The sequence below is a fragment of the Sus scrofa genome, chromosome 9, assembly GCF_000003025.6.
Source record: "Sus scrofa isolate TJ Tabasco breed Duroc chromosome 9, Sscrofa11.1, whole genome shotgun sequence".
In the NCBI taxonomy this organism is placed as follows: domain Eukaryota; kingdom Metazoa; phylum Chordata; class Mammalia; order Artiodactyla; family Suidae; genus Sus; species Sus scrofa.
In genome coordinates, this window is record NC_010451.4 from 85007289 (window position 1) to 85021418 (window position 14130).

Here is a 14130-nt window from a genome sequence, read left to right on the forward strand (position 1 = left end):
ATATATTTAACTAGAAGCTGGGGTATTTCCTTTAGATAGTCAAAAGTTCTTTCAAAATATTCAATCAGAAAAAAAAAAAAAAGTTCATTCTAACTCCCCAGTGATTTTACCCTTGGTGATAACTAACTGTATTTCCCACTCAAGATGTAATATAGTAATACTTTATGTAGCTGATAAAAACTTCTGTTTATTTTTCCAATACTTTAATTATCACCTTCACCATGTATATGGTTACTTCTCTCCAAAGAAGGGTAGCACTATTAATATTAACAACTTTCTTGTTATTAAAATAATTGAAGGGAACCAGTTCTTAGATCACACCTCTTAGATCCCACTTTCCTTATTTCTCCTCAGCCAAAATAACGTATCTTTATGAAAATATCAATTTTCCCCATGAAACTTAAGTGCATTGGTTCAGTTGAGGAAGCATAAGAAACCTCTTTCACATAGTTTCTCACAACAGAAAGTAAAATGAACAGTAAGAGCTTCTGGTAATTGCAAAAGTGATGGTGACCACCCTGAACTCAGATCTTATTCCAGAAAAGTTACATTTGTATCAAAAGCTGATTTTATAAAATGATCACTATATTCTAAAACTGACTTTTGTTTTCCAATGAAGATGAAAACCTCTTGCTATGATTAACCTTTTTAACCCTCTGTCTAAGGAATGCTTCACTTATGGTTAGTAAAAACCACTAAAAAAAAAAAAAAATGAGTGATACTGCTGGTAACTTTCTTGGATCTAAATCAGTTTGTGATGAGGCATTAGAAGTTCATTCCTGACCTTGGAATGCAAAAATTAGATTTTGAGTTTGTGATAGAAGAATCCATCCCATACTAACGCTGAAGAATAATTGATACCACTGCTCCAAAAGAACATGAAATACGCGGCTCAATCACTGTCTTTCATGTGAGATCTTACCTAAAGCATTATAAAGGATAAACAATTTCCAATCCTGCAAACTAATATCTACAATTATCTCCCAGGACTGTTAAACCCATTCCACAAAGAAAGAAAATACGTAAGTATTACATTAAACAAACGAGAGTTTACACAAAGATGAAACGAAGGTTGCGTTTCAGCTACAGAAGAAAACTCACAACTTCCCTAAAGGTAAAGCATCTTTTAACAATTCCTAAGAATACAGATAGGTAAGGGCTTTGAACAGTCTCCCGCAAAACTGTTCTCTCTGTATTGCTAAAATTTAGCTGGCAGCCTGTAACTTCAGGCATGCGCGTTCAGTAAGGTTCCCCTTTTGCGTGGCAGCTCCTTATCTTTACTTGGATCTACCTCTCCCGTGCGCACCCTCACTAGCGGTACCTGGGTTGCTGCTGTTTGTTTCCCAGTTCTTGTTTCGGATAATACTCCACTGGTTGGGGATTTTCCTGTCCACTTTTGAACCTTAAATTCTCTCTTGGGTTAGCATCACAAGAACACAGCACTATTAATCCTCTTTTCTCTATGGTCTAAACATGTATTTAGTTATTCTGACACATTCTTTAAAATCTTCTAAATTCCTAGATTATGCCCTCTCCCCTAAGAAAGGGTATTTTTTTTTTTTTTTTTTTTTTTTTTTTTTTACCATTTGGAATAGGGTGCTATTTAAAGAACTCTGAAATCAGAATTAAAAAAAAAAAACTAAAACTTTTTTTCTCATATGCTCTGCCAAGTTCCACTGCAAGTTCCAAATATTGTGCAATAATTTGGAAATCCAGTTAACGATGGGAAAAATCGAGCCACTCAGAGTTGGGAACTTACAAGGGAAAAGTCAAGGAAAGGCACCAGCACGCACGCCCAGCGGGCGCTGTCTTCCAGGGTGCACTTTCCTCCCCATCACTCAGATGGAAGGTCACGCTTTGCAATCGATTTCACATACTTGTCACTTGTCCTTTTTTCTCAACCCTCTGGTAAACTAGTTTGAATCTTGGATAGTTTAGCGCAGTTGGCTGCAGCTTTGCCCTAGGAGAAACACGTGCCCTCAAATAAAAGGACCAAAGCAGCCTCGCGGAACTTGGCAGCAGGGAGTCAGAGAGTAAAAGACCTGTACGGTACAGCCTGCCGCCTCATTCTAGTGTAAGAATCTTCCCTGTCATCTCTCCGCCCCCTTCGCGGAGGGTGCCGGCGCGCCCTTACCTGAGCTATCGCTTTTCCTCTTGCCCCCGCTTCTCTTCTCCGCCTCCGCGGGTGACAACGCCTGACGGCCGTAGTCCCCTGGCGGGCACGCGGCCCCGGTCGGGGTGCTGGAGCCCAAGCTGGAAGAGTTGGAACACAGGACCGGTGGACTGCTTCCCAGCTCCGGGGGCCCTCCCGAGTCCGGCTGGAGGCAGAGGCTGTGCCGAGCCGCACTCGGGGGGGAGGACATCTGCGGGAGGTGCCAGTTGGTTTGCAGAGCTTGGTGCTGCTGCTGCTGGTGGTGATGGTGGTGATGGTGATGGTGGTGGTGGTGCCCCCTGTGATGCTGGCTGGCAAACATGCCCTCCTCGTTGGGGTATCCCGCGATTATGCAAGACGAGGAAGAAGTGGAGAGCTCAGGGTAGGACATATGGTCAGATCTTCCATGGAGGGCGAGAGAGGACTGGGAGAACGGGTGCAAGCCTTGCGCGGTGGCGTGAGGGCTGCGCAGGCAGCCAAAGAGCGGGTGTTCCATAGCATGCACGTCTCGGGTTCCAGGCAGAAGACTTCACGACGGTTCCAAGCGCCACCACCCTCTGTCACTTGTCACTGGAAACCGTGTGACTTTTCCCCCTCTCAAAGCAATAGCCGCCCGAGTTTCTGCAGAGCTCGGATAATCCCGGTCCTGAGCCCTAGCGGCCAGTCTCCTTTACATATAAACACTCGGACCTGGAGGAGCTTCCCTCTGAGCTACTCAGATGTCAAGAGTGGGAGAGGTTGAAGCCAAAAGAAGGTGGTCCCAGAGAACTGCATTCAGGGGGAAATGGCTCTGAGAGGTTATAAATAGAGTGTAACGTGAGCTGGGGGCTGGCTTAGGAGCCCAGTGCTGACCACATGCAAACTCCCTCCAAAACTCCCTCTCAGTCCGCGCCTTGCGCTCCCAGTTCCACTTCCTATCGCCGGCTGGACGCACGCAGCGTGTCCACGCCCGCCCACCCCTGCCAGACTTGCAAGACTGTAAGCTACCCGCCGGTCTCCTAAACCCGAGCCTAGGGCAGCAGCCGTTCACCTTTCCGCCCGGTGGGCCCAGACGCGCCGCAGCGCCCGCCTGCCCCAAGCGCTCACCCAGGGTCAGAACTTGCTCAAGTCTCTCTTGAAAGATGCCTTGTCACTGCCACTTGGGTATCGTCACCTGCAGGAAAGCTAGGGGTGCGCCTAGTTCTGGAGGTGCACGAAAAGAGCAGTGGGATTCAGGAAAAAGATGTGCGCTAGCTTGGAGCGCACTCAGATAAATTTCTCCAACTTCGCATCAACTGAGGCCCAGGGCTCAGTGGCGCTTCTAGCTTTTATGGCTAGTGTCTATGCGTGGGTTGTTCTTGGGTTCGGACGCGTATCCGAGGTTGCTGAGAAGTGTCCCACCGACAAGAAAGGCCCATTCTCCAGTGCCGCGAGGAGCCTGTTGGGGCGAAGGAACGCATGAGGCGGTGACAGCTGCAGATGTACAGACCCCGGGCATCCTCACCTGTGGTACTAGGAGGGTCTCTTCCTCTGCTTTCCTCAAAGGGCCAACCCCTCTGCCTTCCTGGTCCCACTCCATTTCTTAGTCACTTGTCCCCCAAGAAGAACTTTTCCTGGGTCAGGAATATGCCCAAGCGATTTCGTCCCGGTCACATGAGATGTGCATGTTTTACGCACATTTCCAGTCTTTCCCCTCAGGAACTAGCCCACTTCCCCTTGTTTCCCTCCAGAAATCCATCCTCTCTTCCCCTCAAAAATACATCAGCTAATCACACCCATCACCTCCTCCCCCCGCCCCCCGCCATGGTTCCATTTACTGAAAAATATTACACTTCGGTACCTCTTAAAGTTCATTAAACCTGGTACCTTGGGTCTCCCTGGTTACAATCTTGCATCATAGAAAATTAGTAGAAAACTTGCCACCAGTGAGTTAATGCGAGCAGCTGCTGGGCTTTGATACTGCCACATGCTTGAGGGGCGACGCTGTCTGCTGGGGGCCAAATCGTTTACACAAGGCAAGTGTGCCGGCCTCGCATAATGAGCTGCAGGAGCAGAGTCCTGCCTAGGACGTGTAGCATCCGGAGAATATCTGCGCTCACCTATCTCGCCTGAGATCCCAAATATACCACCAGCAGCGTTGCCCTGTTATTTTCATTGTCTCAGGTGTCTAGAGGATGGCGGGGACCAAGTCTTTGATGTTGTTAATGGGATTAATGGGGACAGCAAACTGGGACAGCCATCTGGTTTGAATTAGGAAAGAGTATTGATTAATCTTTGAGAAGTGTCACCAAGGCAGAACCTTTTCCATAGCCTTGTCCCTCAGGCTTCAGCTTGACCATCTCCCTTTTCTTTTAAGTGGCCCTGTAGAATAGTGTCTTCGCAATAAACCTTTACATCCGTGTGAAAGTTCGAATTGTTTTCCAGTGCTCAGAGGTGGGATGGGGTGGGGGTGATCAGGAATTCTGAGATTTGTAAGCGCGGCTTTCTTTAACGGAAATTGAGCCCTATTTTGAGGGAAATTAGTTTTGCAGACTTCGTTTAAAAAAAAAAAAAAAAAAAAAAGGCTAAAACTTTTGTTCACCAGCTGCTCAACTTTCCAGTCTGGGTCTGAGCTGGAACCTGCTGCAAGCGTTTGACGGTAAGGCTTTCTTTGCCGTTATGTTTTGGGAATCTAATATTGTTTTAGACTTGGAAAGGGGGTGTTCTTCACCTTGCACGTTTTTAAGGGTTTTAAGCACTTGCAGGATGGCGTCCAGGGCTTAGATCTTCAGAATGTTTCTTCCTGCCACTCCCCAAGCCCTCAGCTCTTTCAGGATAAAAAGGAGAGGATATATTCTAATATTGTTGGAATATTTATTTTCGATTTTCATTGTGTTTATGGTTTCAATATGTGCTCCGATATTAAAAGCTGAAGTACAAAGAGCAACACTAAACTTCCTAAACTCGGGTAGCTCCTCTATGGATTCTGGGTGGAATCCAGATTAAAGGCTTTATCTAAAGAAAAATTTAAGCAAACACCTCCATAAATAGTCACCAGAAATAGTTATATAATATAATATTGATTACTAAAAGTATCATGGAAAATGTCAGACAAGACTAACTAAAGATTCACTTGATCTGCACACATCAATAAAAAAATCCATAAAGACCCTTTTGGTTTGCATTACAGTGGTTTAGAAAAAGCGACACGGAGTTCCCGTCGTGGCGCAGTGGTTAACGAATCCGACTAAGAACCATGAGGTTGCGGGTTCGGTCCCTGCCCTTGCTCAGTGGGTTAAGGATCCGGCGTTGCCGTGAGCTGTGGTGTAGGTTGCAGACACGGCTCGGATCCCGCGTTGCTGTGGCTCTGGCGTAGGCTGGCAGCTACAGCTCCGATTCGACCCCTAGCCTGGGAACCTCCATATGCCGCAGGAGCGGCCCAAGAAATAGCAAAAAGACAAAAAAAAAAAAAAAAAAAAAAAAAAAAAAAAAAAAAAAAGAAAAAGCGACACAATTGAGAAGTGAATGGATTTTGATTTAACCAGTGTTTTGCAGGTAACCAGCAACTGACAAACACACAGAACTTTTCATCTCCAGGAGCTGCCACTTCCCCTTGAACCTGACCGGTGACTGTGCTGGCTTTTTTCTCACTCACTGTGTCAGATGTTAACAACATGCCCAGAAATTTCTCTACAACCTGCCTCAGTCAGTAGCTGAGTGTGGGGCTAGAAGTCTGGTGAAGAAAAGTCAGAAAAGGTTAGAAAGGAAAGGAGTCTCTCTTTGAAAGGTACAAAATTAAAAGAAAGCTAGCAGAAAAGGCCTTTTAAATGAAGTCAAAACATGTATCAGTAAACACGAAGCCCAGATTTCTAATATGAAGCATAATATAAGGGAAATCTATTTGGAAGGGAAAAAGTGTGATTCAAAGGGAAAAAAAAAAGGTCTTGATGCATTCTGGAATTAAATGTGACTGACGTGTTTTCTCTGAAGTTCTAAATATATATTAGTTATTGCACAAAGTTTTTTTCCAAATTTTCATTTCTTAAAATATTTGGACTATTATAAAATATTATTTTTTTCATTTTCTAGGTTATAGAGAATTTTTTAAACTTGCAATAACAGGAAAAATCCCTAGAATTTCCTATAATAGCAATATATGTGTTTACATCTATAAATCCCAATGTTATAAGATGCCTTTTTAGCTCCAGTGGCTAGTCCTATCATGGAGGATGGTAAAAATAACAAAGTTTATTATAGAATTTCTATATCATTTATTTTAAACTATATTTAAAATAGTATTTATCCTATATTTATAATATACTTGAATTTCTCTGAAAAATGATTAATATTTCATGCAAGATTTTCATATCAAGCAGCACATTGTAACAAGAGGTTGTATACATAAAAAATGTAAGCTGCTCATTTTTTGTAGGAAACATGATCAAATTTATTTTGATGTGCTAAGCTCTTTAAATTTGATAAATGTGTATATATTATTCCTTATGCTTAATGAAATGATACTCAATGGTAAAGGCAGAGGTATTTTTTAATTAAGCATATTTTATTTTAAGGAGAATAGAACTAAATTAAGCAATCTGAAAAATTTATTTAAATTCTAAGACTCATGATGATCCTTTTTAAGAGTTGCCATACTTCTGTATGTTTGTGATAAGAGATATGCTGGGAATAAAAATATTTTAAATTAAATATGATCTTTATGAACAGATATTATAAAACTTTATTTTGCGTTTTACTTGCTAGATAAAATTGCCTTGGTAGTCATGATATGTGAATCTAAGTATGGAAAATTACATTGAAACTGGAATTTATCTCTGAAAGTTTTGTTGAGAATATAAATATTATTTCTGCGACATGTCTCCAAGAAATAACAGTTATGTCTTTTAACTGGTTCTTCTGAAATAAAGAATTTTGAAAATATATTAAAATACGCTAAATACCCAAAGGTAATATGTAATTTATAATACACTTTATTTTTAAAAACTTAACAGTTGCCTTTTTTCAGTAATTATGCACTAGAGGATTTAAGGAACAATTTTGTTATTATACGTTATTTAGTGATTCTATATAATTTACTAATTTTTAAAATAAGTTACTATTTTTACATAATAATTGATGTTTTCACCAAAAATTTGTTATATTTCTACATATAACAAAAAAGATGAATACCTATTCACTACTTCTGAAAAGTATAATATTCAACATATTTTGTTTTTCCAGCTCTTCTTACATTTAGATGAATAATTTCTTTCAAAAACTGGTGGTTTTTTTCACATACCATGTAGTAGATAATGTGCTGAAAACAAGCATGATATATAGATTATGACTGATAATATTAAATTTATAATATTTTAAAATTCAATAAATATGCAAACTTCCATAATTCCAATTGCTTTCTATATACATTTTATGAAATTCTGATTATCTTTTTTGTGCGGGGAGAAGTGTTAAAATTAGGAAGACGACAACTACCTCTCAAATTTCAAAAACTTCTAACTGAACTTTTGTCTACCTGTTTTAAATCCAAAATTATTCAGCAAAGTTACCTAAAAATTATGCAAATGAAGAATAATTACATTCAATTCCTACATTTTCATTTGTTTTCAATTTGTATGTTAATTTTATCGACATAGAATGCATTTAAAATTTTTATAGTTGAAAATGGTCTCCATTACATGTCCAACTATAAGATGTACAGGCACACTAATACAAGACAGTTTCATAATGAAATGCTACATATTACATTAATTATTCTATACCATGAAACTCATAAGCCTTATATAACTATTGACAAATTAAGAGAAATAACCATTTATTCTCCCATGTCATAAAAAGCAATGCTATAGTTTTAAGTGGACTGAATTTAGAGCAGGTTCATAAATCTCAGAGAACAAATTCAATTGAAAGTGAAGACAGGAATTGTAGGTAAAACCTTAGTCTTCTATGTTAAGTTTTCCAACTTGAAGAGTTTAACATGACTAGTATAATTTTGGCACTCACTATGGAGGGTATTCCTCTGTGTTTTAATTTCTATGTTTCATCAGTCTGCAGCATGTTTTATTCTTAAACTGTCTCTTTCATTGTGAGGCCAAGTTTATGATTTGGATCACTAAAATCCTCCGTGTTTTAGTTGTGTTGATATAGCTCCCCAAAATATTTAATTCCACATACCAATTTTACAAAATTCAGACTCAGGAAAGAAAGACCAGCTGCCTTGATGTCAACTTTTTTTTTAATAGTAATAAAGGGACAATTTTTTGCTAACCAAACAAAGTGGAAAGTTAAGGCCAAATTTAAGATGTCTTATAACAAAATATTTTGAGTTTAATATTAGTACTTTGATTTAGCTCAGAGTTGTAAAAGATTTTATGATATGGAATATTTTTACACAAGATGATGGACATGGGAAAATGGATCAAAATAGGAATAAAAATGACTAAATGATAACTATCCACTTATGCCTCAGTTGACTAAGAAATTAGAAAGATGGTGGGAGGATGGATTAGGTCAAGGGAAAACTAGAAATAAAAAGTATTTAGCAGGGGAAGAGAGAGAAACAAGCTTAAATATATGGAAAATAATTCTATATTTGTAATTCACAAGCCACATACACTTAATAATATTGGTAAAAAGATCTCAGGTATATGTTTTAGTTTAACTGGAATTTAAAAAATAAGTAATCAGAAAGGTTTATGTTTAAACATATATTTGGCATTTATATTTTTGATACAAATAATAACAAAATACTGTTTGATAAACAGACTCAAATAATCACACATACATAATGTGAAAAGTAGGTAGAGATCTGGTCAGTGCCTGGAAATGCACAAACTACTGAATGTCTGAGGTTTTGAATAATCATTGCCTTCTCGGCTTACAAATCTGTAACCTAAAACTCACTGTAGTCAATTGTTTTTCTAAATTTTATTTATTTTTAATGGATGATCTTTGTTAAGTTGGAGTAATAACATATGAGAAGGGAATAAACTGGTTTTCAACAGCTTTCAGTGGCTGAGGCAGAGAAAAGTACTGGGCTAACTGCACCCTGGATACTTCAGAGTACCAGGGAATCCCGGTAGAATAAACCACTGACAAGAACTCTCAAGGAATATCAGCTCTGAGCCCAAAGGCTCAGGATAAGGCAACTCCTAACAATTATTTTTACCAACAAGGAGACCTGTGATCAAAGTATATCTTCCTTTGTACTGAGTGTATAAGTAGTAGTGGAAACCTCTTTAATACAGAGTTGCTACAAGATACCACTGACTCGGCAAATTCATTTTGCATGAACCTCACCTTCTAACCTCAGAAGTGCAGTTATTGCCTTGGTTCAATTCCCTATTTCTAAGGACTAATTCTTCAGTGCAAAAGGAACTAATAGGAAAAGAGTCATGGCTGAAAAAGCCCAAATAATCTTGAATACTTTGTGATAAAATACACTAAATCTTACTGATCTTCAAAGTGGGCTAAATGAATAGTGATAAACTTGACCATTCTTTCCTCTAAGCTAGAGCACCTATAGCAATCTGAGCAGTATTCCTGCAAATAACTTAAGATGACTACATGTGCTGGTTACAGTAGGTTTCTATGAAGATATACTCAAAGTTAATTTGAATAAATTTGACCCATTATCAAATACAATAATACTTCCACTTCCTGCAAACAACTTTAATAATATTTTTCTCATATAGGAAAGAGTGAGAAATAAAAATAGCTCAATTATGACTTCCTAGGATAACTGTGATTTTTTTTTAAAACAGTTACCATCTGTGGGCTAGTAGTTCCTATCAATTGCTTATAAGATGTTTAGAGCCCTCCGAGTTTTGTTCTTAGTCACCTCTTGTACCCTGCATTATGCAGTTAATGATGTGATTTGATCACAGTAAGAAGCTAAGTTCCTCTGAATTACTAAGATCAGATTTTCCAAAGTACACGGCCTACCATCATCTGATAGACCCTGCCAAGGGGGATGGCTCAGGCCCAGGTGGCATCACTTGGAATTGTTATTCCAGGTCCAAAGACAAGCACATTTATGAAATCCCACAAAAATCTCCACTGTTGCATGTGTTCTGACAAGGCTGAATGGGTCTTTAAAAAAGATATAAAGAAGCACGGAGAAGCTTGTAAATGTTACAAATTGCAGCTCTGAGGTTGATGAATTAGCCATTGGTGCTCCTCCTTCAGAAATAATTCTAATGACTGGCTGATCCAGTAAGTTGTGTAGTTGTGTTAGGCAGATATTACTTTTGTGCACTGGTGACCGAATATAACATAGTCATGGCTAAAACAAAAAACTGGGTTAGGTTCCTTGAACTCTACTAGCAATTCCAGTGATCAAAAATTGCTAAATCTCACTTCAGGTTAGCAAGTCCCATGTAGTCTCTCTCTGAACCCCATCGTTGTCAATACAGTTTCTCAAGTCAGAAGTAGGAACTCAATCTCGACAAGCCCCTCCAATTCCACTGTCTTGTAAGCAATCAGGTATAATATTTCCAACCATACCTCTTTAATATTCATTAGCTCCATTCTTCTCTCCATCACCAATGCCATTACTTAATTGGGGGGGTTCCATTGTTCTCACATGGATTACATAGTACTCCTCAATGCAATTTACTTGCCCAGAGCATTGAGCCATTTCCAGAGGCAGGAGGAAAAATGGGTTTGCCTAACATAAGCTTAATAAATGTGTAATAAATTTAAGTATAGAGCTGCACTGTTAGATAAAGCCTTATGTGGTACTGAGCATTTGAAATGACTAGTCTAAATTAAGATATGCTTTAAGATTAAAATGCACATCAGATTTCAAACACTTCATATAAAATTAATAAACTTTTATACTGATTACATGTTAAATGATATTTGATGGATATACTAAGCTAAAGTACATTATTAAAATTAATTTTCTCTCATTTTCCTTTTTAATATAGTTGCTAGAATATTTAAAATTACAAATGTTGCTTATGTAATATTTCTCTTGGATAGTGGTTATCTAGAGGACATATTTTAACTTTTTCTCTCTTTTATTCTCTCCCTCACAAATAGGTACTAACTTACATATAGATCTGTCAAGATGATGTAAGACCTGAAATCTCTCTGTAAGTTGATCCTCCTGACCCCATGATTAGGAGCTTCACAATGTGGTACCACACCTGTTAATCTCCAGAACAAGATCTCAAGGAAACACAGGAAATTCCTAGAGTGGCAAAACATCCTATTTGAAGACATTCAGTTATCCCTCTGTGCATTAGGAGTATCGTCTTTAGTTAACTAGTGATATGTATGAAAGAGTTAGGTTAGCAACAGCTCTTGCCAAAAAAAAAAAAAAATATTCAGGTGTATTATTCATGATGAACGAGACAATGCTGTCACAATCTTATTGACTTAGCAAAAATTTAGTTCTTATTCCTGCAAACTGATGTAAGAAAGTCAGCTCTCCAGACAGATACTGACCTTGTGAATTAGTCATCTCAACATGTTCCTCCAAAACAAAACTCCACAGCAGGGGAGGATAGAGGGTCACACACCTGCCCTTATGTACTATGATGCAGAGGTGATACATGTCATTTTTACTCTCAGCTTGTAGAGCCAGAACAAAGCCTGATATGCCCACAAGGGGTCTGGAAAATATTCTGGAGCACATGGCTATTTGGTGAACAGTAAATGTTTCTGCTACACCAGGCTTTAGCAGACTTCAAATTTGTTCCTAACAAGCCTAATTCACACCACTGTCTATACCTTGAGTCTTCCTGGAATCTTATGTTGATGTTTTTCTAGCACAGCATCTGGCACAGAGTAAGTACTCAATAAATACACTGAGCAGAGCACTTAGACCATTTTTCACTCTATCATTGGACTTTAGCACCAATGAATCTGCAATATCATATCAGGAAAGTGTAATTGCAACTCTAACTGCAAAGAAAATTTAACTGAAAAAATGATCAGCCTTGCTTCAGTTTTATTTTGTTTTGCTTTTTGTAGTTTTTGCTTCGTTTCTTTGTTCCAGAGCAGAGATTCATTCCTAACTGTCACTGCAGCTAGAACAATAGTATCCGCACACAATTAAGAGTGATTCAAGTTCTTGGGAAATGTTCTTCAAATATCTGTACTTGCATTGGTATACACATCTCTTAAGTGTAAACTAGATTCATTTCCTGTCAGATACTGTATTTTATTTTCAATCAATACTGTCCATTCTGTAATGGTTCACTGAATAGACTTGAGGATGACATTTTAGGTTGTGCCTTGTATTTGTCAATTAATAGCACTTTGATTGTGTTAGATTAATAAACTTTTTCCATCTAGGTTTTCTTATTTCTAAATAAAAATGTTTATTTCTACACCTTCATGTTGACAAATGAGATTAAATAAATTAGCAAGTCAATCTGCATCTAGAAATGTATGTGTATGTTAAGTGATGGATATTATCATGATGATAATTTTCATGATCATCTATCCTAAGGATCTTACTCTAAAAAGAAGTCCCTGAAGAAATTTTGAAAGTATTTACTTAAACATTTCCATTCATTCCACTTTCTCCCCAATTAACAGTCTAGTATCTTGAAATATCTTGTCCTAGGACAAGATTTGTTAAATGAGTAAATGATACACTAACAATAAATGTAACTTTAATCTCAATATTTTGTAAATTATGCTTACATTTAGGTTGCACATGTTTCACTTGACTTTTCTACCTGCTTCAAAACATGATTAAAAAAAAAAAAAAAAACAACCTCTCAGCATATAAAACCTAGAAATTGGGGTCAATGACAAAAACTCTACATTATGGCCAAAAGGACTATTAAGTTTGAAGGAAGAAGCTACACAACATTACTTAACTATAGTACATTGGAATCAATTTGACATAGCATTTGGCACATTTTATTTTAGGCTTTACTAGATCTAGCTTTTGAATTAAAGGTAATGAATATTTCTTTAACAGCAGATGTTTAGTGGGATAATAATGATTGGACTAATCATACCTTCAATTGTCTTGAAATGTGCAACCCCTTCAACTCCAATTATACACTTTAACAGTGAAACAAAATACCCTAGAAATAAACATTGTAGAACTTCAGATTTAACACACACATATATAAAAAACATATATGTTATATATGAGTTTATATATATATGTTTTATATATAAAACTTATGCCTCAATTTATATATTGAGTATATATAAATTATGCTAAAAGTAAGCTAATTGTTACATAGGTAATTTTCAGAACTGTCTGACTAATCTGAAATATCTATATTAGAAAGACATGAACCTACATTTTACTATACTGATTAAAATTTGTTTTTTAGAATTGAATTTCTTCCTAGTTCCAGAAGGGTTCTGTGGTGATTTACAATAAAACTTGATATAACAAAGGAATTTAACACAAAGAAATGAAAACCTCCTAGAGTAACAGTTTCAGAACCCTAGTTATCAGAAGTACCCTCCTGTTTTCAAAAGAAGTTTATTATAGAAACAACTATGTAAACAGTGAGAAGCAGAGCAGATATGATGGGTACAGATAAAGGGAATCTGGTAGCACATGCTTAGTGTTTTGCCTTCTCCTCACCCACCACAGGTTTATGGGTAGCATCTACAAAGAAACAAAGGTGCTACAGACACAACTCCAAAACTGCTAATCTCTAAAATTTATACAATCCACCCAGGAAAATGGCCCCTGAAATACCACACCTATTTTTTCCTGGTACACTGATTTATTTGATAGGATCACTCTCGGGGTAAATATTTGAGCCATGTTATTTTCTTTCACTGTCTAGTAATCAGTGCCTTTGAATTATTTAAAAATATGTATATCTATAAAGTTAGATTGTCAAACTTTATGGCTGTATAAATACTTTTAGTGAAGAAAATTTTAATATAATAACCCTATATTTATTGAGAATCAAAATTAGAGAAATAAAACTTTATGAAGAACATCTCTGTAAGATCTGAACAGCACAATGTTAGTTAACAGAATCCAAAAAGGATATAATCCCCAGAATTAA

At 37.6% G+C, this 14130-nt stretch overlaps 1 protein-coding gene and 1 long non-coding RNA gene across 2 annotated transcripts in view; one reads left to right on the plus strand and one right to left on the minus strand.

The window, feature by feature from the left end:
* The window catches only part of MEOX2 (mesenchyme homeobox 2), a 64762-nt gene extending 62111 nt beyond the window's left edge, over positions 1-2651 (minus strand). The window contains 1 exon segment of the mRNA NM_214121.1: positions 2135-2651. Within this exon segment, the coding sequence (NP_999286.1) occupies positions 2135-2648 (514 nt within the window). The 5' untranslated portion in view covers positions 2649-2651.
* Positions 3155-12887, plus strand: LOC106504971. The gene is made up of 2 exons (XR_001298980.2): positions 3155-4769; positions 11171-12887. It is a non-coding gene; the product is annotated as an uncharacterized LOC106504971 (long non-coding RNA).